This window comes from Gobius niger (assembly GCF_951799975.1).
Source record: "Gobius niger genome assembly, chromosome: 5".
NCBI lineage: Eukaryota > Metazoa > Chordata > Actinopteri > Gobiiformes > Gobiidae > Gobius > Gobius niger.
This window is the reverse complement of record NC_136856.1, coordinates 20,497,837-20,509,967: the sequence shown is the minus strand read 5'-3', so window position 1 is coordinate 20,509,967 and position 12,131 is coordinate 20,497,837. Positions and strand designations below refer to the sequence as shown.

The following is a 12,131-nucleotide window of genomic DNA, read 5'->3' as shown; positions in this document are numbered from 1 at the left end:
ACCCTTGTAAAAACATTTGTAGGATCAGACAAATAAGTTTCACTTTATTTCAGGATACCCGACTACAAACCACAACGCACACACGCTAAATGCCAGTGTAAGTAAAGCGTCCATTATGAATTTGTGCTTTTGTGTCAAAGGTCAAACAAAACCCCATTAAGCTCAATGATGTTCACAGATAACGTTTTTGCCAAGAATCAAGCGCCAGCGTGTCAATACCAAACAGCCTGCATACCCTTGATGAAAATGCATTAGGAACCCAACATGAACAGGGATCGATAAAGAGAGCATCCAGCGCTCCTCTCTTACATAATTACTTACTCTAAATGGTGCATTAGAATATTAAGAAGGCTAAGTTTGCTGAATTGTAATATACACACACACACACACACACGCAGAACTGTGGTGACAGTAGAGATGGTGCTCCGTAGACAAATTAGAGCAATGATGACTTCAGGCTGATGACACTGTGTCCTGTCACATTACACCATCAGGATGAACCACAGTCTGTCTCACTGATGATCGCCACCGAAACAAGACAAGCACTATTGGCTGGAAAACATAGTGACACAAAGTCATTATGCAGAATTGCCCTAAATCAGTAGAAATTGACCCTGCTAGCAATGGCACTCTCTTAAGTTAAAGTTGCTCACAGGGTAAAAAACAAACAAACATTTGATTATCGTGTGATATTAATTCCTATGTTATGATGGTATTTTTCTTTACTTTTATTGAGGAGCTTCTGTCTTCTAGCAGTCTTTTTTCAGTGTTTTCATAGTTGATAGAAGACTATGCAGCATTATGGGCACTTTACAACTAAGTAGCATTCAAAGCAAATGTTTTCTCACATGTTTACTTTTAATAAGTCTTCAATAATGGATTATGATCAATAAAAAACATGCAGTTTGTATAATGTACACTGACATGAAGCCAGTGGTTAGCAATCAGCAATATTGATGAATCGTGATAGTTGATTCTTCCAAATGACTGTTTATAGAAAATGTACAGATTGCGCGTCCCCACAGCCGATGCTTATCACCACCACACAGGCCATTGTGCTAAGCTTGCATCTAACTAAGGTTCCTAAAGATAGAGAAAACTATTGACCGGCAACTCCTTTTTCTCCTCATTTGCTTTAAGTGTCTATTTTTAATGTGCTGACTCCTCACCAACTTCAGGTTTGTTGCTAAATATAACACATGGAGGGTATAGGACTCAGCAAGTTTGGCTTTAATTAACATCCCACTGGTTGAAAGACGCACTGGAGCTTGACTGTTGCAGCTTGGCATCAGGCCCTCAGCAATACGTAGCGGAGAATGTTTTTTTTATGGTGCTGTATCAATATCTAACTCAACAGTTACATGACAAGTGAACAACAAAAGGATTACGGTGCTATGATGCGTGCAAAGAAGCGTGCAGCAGCAGGTGAGACTCAAGAAGAGCTGTTGATCTTCATTTTGTGGATATGCTAAAAGTGATACATAATGATGGCAGCAGCACAGGGCTGCACAGGTAACCGCAATCAAATCCTAATGGTTGTTTAGTAGGTTGTAATTGGCAAATCTCAAACAACTACATGGTCTGTACAATATTCTTTGAAAACAAAAGTCACCTTTCTCTTTTATTAACACTCTTTTATAAACCATGTAGTTTTGTATTCAATGATAATAAACATAAATCTGTATTTACCAATCAAATAAACCAATAAATAATAAATAAACATGTAAATATATATACATACAGTATATATAACTTCAATTCTCTCTCCTCATTAGCAGGTCTTTATCTGTACCAAACTTTTTTATGAACTACCTATCAGCATTTATGATGTTCGTCCTCTCTTGGTGGAGTCATGCAGCCTTATCCCACTCAGTCTCGCACCATAATCTGTTTATCGCTCAGTAGATAAAAAGGACAGCACCAAGGGTTAGGTATGACTGTATGTTTGTGGTGAAAGGGAAGTAAACAAGGAAAAGAAGAAAACATTGTGCAGCAACATTCCACTACATGAGCACCAATAAATGAAGCATGACAACAACGTATTGTAACAGTGACAATAGGACACATATCCCATCACATTATTGTTAATCCAGTAATGATAATTGTGTCTCAATACATTTCAGAACATTGATTAACGGCTAATGCATAAAATCAGCTTAATTCACTTATTTATATTATATTTTCTCTCATTATGTCGATATTTAAAAGGAATGACATTGTTACAGCAGTTGTGTTAGCTGTAATGTTTCCTAATATAATAATGATTTTAGTATCCGTGAGTTATGTTCATAAAAAGAGGAACTACTAGAGCAGCCTAATGCTGACAAAATAGTCAAATGCACAAATAAGCTTGAGAAACTTACTGAAGCGTGAACTTTATCCTCAGTAAGAAAATGACTATGCTGTTGCCAAATGTTGCCATTACATTCACTCATGAAAGCAAACAGGAACCAACAACCGACAGCCATAAAAATAAATAGCAACACCACTTATAAAATCCATCTTAAACCACACGCAGTTTAAGAAATCAATAGTGTCCATCAGAGTAAAACTATAATAGGAGTTACCTCCATTATTTAAATAGAGATGCCATATCAGTGGCCACGCTCTGCTCTGTCTGCTGTTTGCACCGTGATGAACAACCTCATGCACTGATGACAAATCAAATGGGGGGCTGAGGAGCTGCTGTAGCTATAGGCAAAGGCCCATTGTTCCAGAGGCATCCTGCAGCTGTACCAGACACTGGCCGTACTGTAGTATGGGCTGGTACTGGCCTACATTACACTGGGCACAAACAGGGCAAGGAGGGGAATCAGGCCGTGCTCTCACACGGACATGCAGCCACTTCCTCTGTCATTAATACACTTCAGCAGTTTTGATATGGTTCAATTGCAATAAGTTAAGAGGAAGTGCAGCAAGTCCTGCGTTGAAACTTCTGGTCGTTACACCAGAGACTTAACAGGAAATGTGTAAGCAGATGGCACAGTGCTGACACTAGTCTGTGGCCACTGCTGGTCAGAAAATACCTAATCGTGAAACATATAGACTCTAAAAAGATGTTTACTAAGCTGGACCTCTATGCTGGTGCACTTTACCATTTACACACTTTATGAGTTACTTTTTAACTGTTTTATGAGACAAAAGTCCCAATACAGTGAAGCTTTGTATTTGGCTTAGAGATTATGTTCCTGCAGCCTAACCTTTGTTCCTGTGGTCGTAGTGGCCAGGCGGCTCTTTCTGTCATTGTTCTTGAAGAGAAACCAAGCAGAGTTAATGTTTAAAAACCTTTCAGACTATAAAGCCTGCATATTTGGAGCTTCAACCAAGTCACACTTGCATGTATAATTAAACACAATTTTAAGTGGCGTAGCCATAAATGGAGGATGTTTTTTCCAGCGAAGTGCACTGCTCACTGCCATTTGTGTGTGACAAATAGACACATTGAACTACTTAGAGAAAGACGCTTGATCTTACACTTATTCTTGAGCGTGGTATTGAGATGTAACTCAACTAAACACAGTAATAGTACAGTAGCTTTCATAGTTTCAATTGGGCTTGAGAAAAAGCTGTGCAACAGCAACAAAGAGCCATTTACGATTGATGCAAACGCTGACAAGCTTCAAAACCATCCGTGTCAGCTACATTCCACTGACGACACTATCGTTAATACAGCAGCGGGCTACACGCCATGTAATTGCTCTTTAATTAATCATACTTAGATGCTGCACTGTAAGGCATTGAGACTAATGGCAAAAAACAGCACAGCTCTTTTCTTACTGTTCAAAGACTATGGTTCGGTTTTGATTAAGATTATGCTGCAGATCTGTGATCATAGTTAATAAGCCGACTGTAAAAGGGAATTCCTGATAACTTTTCCATATTATCAATCACTGTGGGATGCTATATTTCAGTATATAGGGGCATAGGGGTAGAGATGCTTGCCCTTTGGTGATTGTCCATTAAAGATTGCTCTTAATCAGGTTAAGCCAGAAAAGGCACTCACTAGAGATTAAACCCTTTTTTTTTAGATCATGCCTTTTTCTTGCCAACACTTTTTGGTGTTGTTCTGTTGAAAGCTCAGGAAAGATGATTATAATGGTTCTGACAGTCACGTAATATCAAGCTCAACACTCTTTGTGCCAGTCCTAAGTCCTAATAATTATAAGGGCTATATAGCATTGGATTATTGTTCAATAGAAGTAAGACTTATATATTTTGTACTCAATAAACATCATCATTAGCCTTAGTGGGAAATCCTGTAACTGGAGCACAACTACATGTGAATGGCTAATTACATTAGACATACAATTTTATGTCTAATGGACAATTAGACATTCAGATTTATAGTTATTGTGCCTAAAACTGCAGTATACTAAATGTGGATCATTTGCAGTGGTTTCAGAGAATGTCTTTGGCTTTTATCAGCTGAGCACACCCGAGGACTTTTTGATTCATTTATATTGAAGGAGGAGATATCCCTCAGTCATAGCATCTCTATATTTATGTCACAGCTCTTCATAAATGCTGTCTTGGAAATGCAGGGCAAAGAAAAATCTTTATACATATATAGATGACAAGCTGGCATTTGAACAACAGCTAGCTGTCCTGCATAGCTGATATGTGGACGTTGGGACAGGGAGGAGCGATGTGAGGAGAATTCAAAATAAATGAGGCAGTCTGAATTATTTAGAGGTACAAACTGGGAATTGAACCTAGCTTTTAACGGGAAATGGAAAGTAGCCACAAAAAGCCATCTCGCTGCATCTCCCGGACACAGCCCACTCAGACGCTAGTCCTATAGAAGAGAAGCTGCATTATGGGTCCAGTAAGTGAGCTCAGAATAGATACATGGAGTGGTGCTAAAAGGTTACAGGTTACAATTGCTTTTGGTGGAGTTTTGTGGCATTTGTTTGGTAGTTAGTTGCTTATGAACAGGGTGGATTGTAAATGAAAACTCAATCATTTTTCATTAACAACTCAATAGTTGTCTCTGCAGGACAATAAACCGGCGTCCATTGTGAAAGAGGGTCAAAGTTATGATCAACCCAAGCCACAAATAGTAATACTGTGCACTAATGTTTAGGGATTGTCATCAACCTTGAGATATATGGGACTGGATGATAGCTGAGATGATGGCCATCAGCTATTTTGGACTATACATGTCTTTCAGTCATGTGACTTTTGTTGTTATGGTGGCCATTTTGAATACCGAAGTAGAATTATGCAGTATTACAACATGTTACAATATCTCTACTCACAACTGATGGACAGTGGCATTTTTATGTACTTGTAGTCATTGGTCAAGAAGATAACGGTTTTAACACGGTCCCAGAGACGCACGTTTATGTGAAGAAACCAGTGAGTCAGTGTTTAAGCTGCTCAAGATGTTAGCATGCTACTGGTTAGCATTTAGCTTCAACAGCACAGCTCTGACCTCTCCAAGAAAAAGCCCTGAACCACATTCCAAACATCTAGCCTTAGATAAATGTGACGGACGTCAGAGCTGAGCTGTTACTGCAGTATTTCCTCAGTGTGCCTAGATGTGAGCCACACGTGTTTATCGTGTTGAAGTCATTGACATTTGATTGATGACAGTTGCTAACCAGTGTTTAAGTTGCTCAAGACATCTTGAGCAACTTAAACACAGACTCAGACTGAAACTCTGTTGACATGACAAACTGTAAAAATCAGAGAGAAAGGTCTTCTGTTTCCTCTTTGATGGGTTAATTTAGTCTAAAAGCAGATCTTTAGTAAATCCTGCAGTAGCTCGATGGACAGAGCTGCTAAGTCTGTGCCACATTTGCTGGTTATATCACATAAACGTGCGCTGTGGGGCCGTGTTTTTACTGTAATCTTCTTGTGCAATGATTACGAGTACATAAAAATGCCACTGTCAATCAGTTGTTTTTCATTTATATCAAGGGGTAGAGATATTGTTGCCTGTTGTAGCACTGCATAATCGTACTTTGGTGTTCAAAATGGCCACCGGAACTATGTGTGATGTCATTGGAAACGCAGGTATTTACTTCTTTAATTGAAGATAATTCCATTCATGCTTTATTAACGCATTAGGTGCTTTCTGACTGGAGCAGAACATTTATGAACTAGAAAAAAAGCAGAAGGTGTTCTGTACAAAGAGTTCAGCTGCGAAAAAGACACATTTCCAAACCTTGCTTTGTTGCCAATATGAGGTCTAAATACCAGGTTGCGATGCTTCGCCTTGGCCTTTTCATCAATGGCTAATGTTGACCTTACCATCATTCCTTCTCATAGCCACAAAAATCAATTATCTGTGTATCTACTGTGTGTCGCTGCCTTTCAATTAGACCATAGAAGACATGAGGAAAAACGTGAATGGGGAAATCAAAGTAAGCACTTCTGTTCATGGAGCAGTTCACAAGGCAAGACTAATGGCGGCAAAACTAAGCACCCGCCAATCAATAGGCATCCTTCTTAATCAAAGAGCCCTGATAAATCAAATTGGCCTGCACTGCTTGTATGGTCCGTGTCCTTCACTGCCTTTACTGCCCCCTCCAAGAGAGAATAACTCTGAAAATGTTGGTGCCAACAGGTGCTTCAGAGAAATGTAAAATCAACAATGATTTAAAACAACTACTACTACTAGAAAGTAAAGCACAAAGCAGCTTATCCAAAAACAGTAATATAATTAATCATTAATGCTGTTTACAGGAATTAACTAAATGCAAAACTGCCAAAGTTACAAGGTCAGTTAAAAGCACTGTACAGCAGGACGCAAAACCAAAAAAAAAAATTGTGCAATGGAGCTTCCCTAGAGAAAGGTGACACAGGATAAATATTGAAAATTTAACCTTGTGCTTGTTGATGTTAGCAGAAAACCGTGTAAAACTGCAGGAGTGCCCAGTTTGCGTCCGTGTCAATACTCAGAGTGTTGTTACAGCGCACAAAGGAGGGGGGGGCTGCTCCTCTCAAACCTGAGCGACCTCAGAAAACAGGTTTGCAGAGCCCTGGGGCGTCAAACCTCACCTGACATGCAATCCTTCAAAGCACCACTACGCAGCACCACGCATCTCCTGTCAGGAATGAGCCTTGCACACTCACGCCTGGGTCAGAGCGCAGAAGACTGAAAGAAGCTCAAAAGTCCAAGGCCCTAGCGGTAATCTGGTCTGGTAACTTTCGATGTGGGGGCAGCAAACGATCAAGTGCACTGTAGCAAAAAAAAACAAAAGAATGTTCCAGGCCAGTATGCAAAATAAGGGTGTAAATGCTTTATTTGTGTAGCTACCACAACAGATGCTTTAACAGATGTTTTCATTCACTTCTGTTTTGTTGAAGTGTAGCAGATAGTCATATTTTTTCTCAATCATATACATTTGGATTTGAGTAATCGATGACAAATCTCATAATTGTATCTCTTGCAGGCTTATATCTTGCATGTAACTACAGAGAGACATGTCGAGTTCCTCTCATTGTGCCCGGGACAATGGCACCTGTCGTGTTTCCGTCCTGTTCCTGTAGAACCACATAGTTACGCCTCTGTGATTATTTAACCACCGGCTACACGTTTGCTTTTTTAAACAGCAGGAAAATAATAAGACCCAACTTCACACATGTTGTACGGAGCGTGAAGCCGAGTGTAGGCGGAGACCTCCTGGCTGGTTACCATGGTGAAGTAAAATGAGGTGTTGCCGGGGCCGCGGTGTGTTCATGTGTCTGCAGTCATGGCAGGGGCTCCCACAATGAATACTATCACATTTCCTGCAGACTCCACCTCTCGCTGATCACGCCGCTGCCTTCAAGCGCTTGAACGGACATCAAAGGCAGCTGTGGGATTTTGCATTCCTGTCAGAGTATTACAACCTCTGGAGCTTCCCCGAGATGAAGAAGAAGGAAAAAAAACTCCGCTCCTCTCCTTCCCTCAGCCCTCTGTAATGATTTCACAAAGAAGATGCACTCTGGAGGGTTTAGTGGCACGGCACGCATCGCGGAGGGAACGCCAACCTCCCTTTTAGTACACAAAACACGACTTGCTATCAGTCTCTTCACCGCGCACACGTAACTCCTATAGGCAAGGGGAGAGGAGCGGCCTCAGATAACACCACGGAGTGCATCAATGACTGCGCGGCTCCCTGCTCGGCACAAAATATTATTTACAGCTCAGTGCGAGGAGAAATTACAGCTGCAATCCTCTCCTGAAGAAAAGAAAAGCAGCTGACCTGGCAACACTCAGTGCCGGGCCAGGAGGAGGGTCAGCCGCAATAATTATTATATTGCTTCTCCTTATTCATTGTCAGTATCTCTACAGCTCACACAGCCTGTGGGGAATTCAACACTGGAGACAACAGGTTAGTGGTGGTGCCTAGGAGGATGATAAAGAGGTAATAAAAATCAGTGAGGAATTTAGAAATGTGGCTTTGCAGATTGTCGTTCAAACGAGTCTCACTAAGAGTGGTTAGGTAACAAGACGTTCATATGGAAGTCTTACAAATCGCTTCAATTTAAATGGATCAATAGGGAAAATGTAATTGTAAAGCTGCTCATGATGGCAACAAAAGTCAATTATAATAATGCACAACTCCACTACAGGGAATAAAAAGAAAATGGAACAGTAATAAAATAGAACGCAATCAGCCAGGCATTAGTCTCCAAAGTAAAGAGAACAGGAAAAAAAACAAGGGTCTTTAGATGGAAGTCTTTGTTCTTCATAATAGAGTATATTTTTAGCTTTGGGGACCCCAGAGAGAACTTCCAGCCCCTGGAGACAAGTAGTGCTCCTGAAATTGAGGCGTAGTTTCAAGGTCTTTTCCACTCAATATTACAGTACAACTTACTTGACAGCTCCGTTTTATCACCGTGATGTTGAGGTCGGACATAGAACATTATTCAGGCCTGTAAGGCATATAACCTTAAAAGTGCAGGGACACTGAGAGGAGCTCGCACCATCTGTCTGTAAAGAACTAACAAATGTTAAACAGACTTCCAGAGCCGTCTGAGGCACGCAGCGCTGCAGGCCAAGTTTACAAGAGCCACATTCAACAGCCACCGTAAGGGAAGGGCGTGATGGGAGAGATTGCAGGGGTAGCTCGCATTCTTTGGTGGAAGAATCACAGCAGACTGAACGCTAGGTGAAGGAGCAGTGTGTCAAAGCTAAGAGTGTAATGTCGTGTCAGGGTACATACCAGACGGTTCAGCCTTCTCCGGAGCATCTCTATCCTCTTCTTATCGCAGTACAGATGAACTCTTCCGTATCAACAGACGCCCTGAGCCCCTGCTCCAGCTTGTCAGGGAAATAACTTTACATGTATGTTAGTTGCAGTGCTAGCTCCTTGGCTATCTGTTTTCTACTCTAGCGTTAATTCTAGCTACACGAAGTGCCGCATTCGCGCTACATTGTTTCCATTTTAGTTGGTTTCTGTGTCCTCGCACCATTCGCATGCTCTTCCTCTGAAGATTTTCCGCGTTGCGGTGGACTAGTCGCGCTCTTCTTTGCTCGAGGCTGAGGCAGTCCCTGACATTTCTCTCTGCGCCCTGTTGCTGAGTCTCACACAAATCATCTGTCGTGCAGAGTGCCTCCCCGTTTGCACGGGACCTGCCTTTAAGGTGAAACTAACTTCTCTTTTCCCGTCCACAGATCAGTCCTCCCTGTCAAACGCTCCTCACTCCAGCCGTGGACACGGACCTTCCCACGCTCACAGGCTCCACCCGGTGAAGGTGCGGTGACTGGCGCTCACACTGGATTCTGGGTAATGTGGTCACACTTTGAACTACAGATTCCTTCTTCACCACCAACCCCCCACACACGTCGAAGCGAAGGAGAGACAATTTACTATGAACTTCCTATTTGGATTTTAAATAGTGTGTTTAAAGGCTTACTGACAGCATTATTCACTTCTAGTCTGTTTAGGAGTTTCTGAGACTGTAGCCTCAAGTGTAGCAGGATCACCTCATTTGCTTAAGAGACTGAAAGCTGGTCAAAATTAGTCAACCGAAGTGTGTAGCCTATATTGTTAAAAGTGAAACCAGACAGGACTGGCCTTGGACAAGACTGCTGGTCAATAATTTGAATTGGTCCTGTGTCCGAATTTGACAGGCTACAGGCCATTTGAATGTGGCGGATTTGTTTTTTGCATAATCCCCAGCGCTCCTTTCTATAGCCAAATTAGTTTGGTTTGAAAAAGCTATTGCGAACTATGTTGACGTGTTCCTTGAGATTGGAGGAAGGTAAAATAAAGGGGGGAAACAATCTAAGAGTAGGCCTAAAATATGCAGGCTGCCTGACTAGTTGCATGAAGTTTGCGCTAGATAACTTTGCATTAACGCAGACAAAGCCCGTAGAACTTAAAGAGACAGCCTGAGTTATGTCCTGCTGTGCTATGCTGCCATCGCGTGGTCATGGCGAGTATTACTACTATCGGCTGAAAGAGGAAGTATCCATGGAAGTCTAGAGACTAATGCTGAGAGATGCAACGCTCAGGGGCAACTCCGACTCTGTCTTCTGTCCCCTCTCTGATTATGGGAACATTATAGATGAAAATATGTATTTATTTATTTATTAATAATACATTTTAAAATCAACACAGTTGACCAAAGTGTAGCACACATCATAAAAAACAACAAACACACAAATATATGATAGAAAAAGATTGCAAAAATAAAATCAGAACAATAAATGGAAGAAATACAACAGAAGACGATGAATCATCCATCCATCCATTTTCTTCCGCTTTATCCGGGGCCGGGTCGCGGGGGCAGCAGTCTCAGCAGAGATGCCCAAACTTCCCGATCCCGCACACCTCCTCCAGCTGTTCTGGGGGGACCCCGAGGCGACACCAGGCCAGCTCGGAGACATAGTCCCACCACCGTGTCCTGGGCCTTCCACGAGGCCTTGTCCCACTAGGACATGCCTGGAACACCTCCCGCGGGAGGCGACCAGGAGGCATCCGAAACAGATGCCCGAGCCACCTCAGCTGGCTCCTTTCAACGTGAAGGAGCAGCGACTCTACTCCGAGCTCCTCCCGGGTAACTGAGCTCCTCACCCGATCTCGGAGGGTGCGCCCAGCCACCCTGCGAAGGAAACTCATTTTGGCCGCTTGTATTCGCGATCTTGTCCTTTCGGTCATTACCCAAATCTCATGACCATAGGTGAGGGCGGGAACGTAGATCGATCGGTAAATCGAGAGCTTTGCCCCGACTCAGCTCCCTCTTCACCACGACAGACCGATACAGCGACCGCATCACTGCTGACGCCGCACCGATCCGTCTGTCAATCTCACGCTCCATCCGTCCCTCACTCGTGAACAAGACCCCGAGATACTTGAACTCCTCCACTTGAGGTAAGGACTCCCCACCGACCTGTAGACGGGAAGCCACCTTTTTCCGGTGGAGAACCATGGCCTCAGATTTGGAGGTGCTGATCCCCATCCCGGCCGCTACACACTCGGCTGCAAACCGCCCCAGAGCGTGCTGAAGGTCCTGGTTCGTTGAGGCCATCAGAACAACATCGTCCGCAAACAGCAGAGATGAGATCCTGAGGCTCCCAAACCGGACACCCTCCGGCCCCTGGCTGCGCCTAGAAATTCTGTCCATAAAAGTAATGAACAGAACCGGTGACAAAGGGCAGCCCTGGCGGAGACCATCACGCACCGGGAACAGGTCTGACTTACTGTCGGCAATGCGAACCAAGCTCCTGCTGCAGTCATACAGGGAACGGACAGCCCTTAACAGAGGGCCCCGGACCCCATACTCCCGGAGCACCCCCCACAGGGCACCACGAGGGACACGGTCGAACACCTTCTCCAGATCCACAAAACACATGTGGACTGGTTGGGCGAACTCCTACGAACCCTCGAGCACCCGATGAAGGGTATAGAGCTGGTCCAGTGTGCCACGACCAGGACGAAAACCGCATTGTTCCTCCTGGATCCGAGGTTCAACTATCGGCCGGATCCTCCTCTCCAGCATGATGAATGAACGATGAATCAATGCAAGCTAAAAGCCGAAGCAAAAGGGCAAGTTTTCAGCTGGTGCAAAAGAGCAAACAGATCAGTTCAGACACTGCATTGGCTATCTCTCCAAAAGTGTCAAGCCTTTAAACCGTTTTGTGGGATCCTCATCCAGACCCCCTGTAGTCTAATTAGCCGAATATACAACAT

General features: G+C 43.2%; 1 protein-coding gene across 1 annotated transcript in view; it reads right to left on the bottom strand.

Moving 5' to 3' along the window:
- atp11c (ATPase phospholipid transporting 11C (ATP11C blood group)) overlaps positions 1–9,704 on the bottom strand; it is a 29,289-nt gene extending 19,585 nt beyond the window's left edge. The window contains exon 1 of the mRNA XM_079556047.1: positions 9,159–9,704. Within this exon, the coding sequence (XP_079412173.1) occupies positions 9,159–9,185 (27 nt within the window). The 5' untranslated portion in view covers positions 9,186–9,704. The remainder of the gene's footprint in view (positions 1–9,158) is intronic.
- Between the last annotated feature and the right edge of the window lie 2,427 nt (positions 9,705–12,131).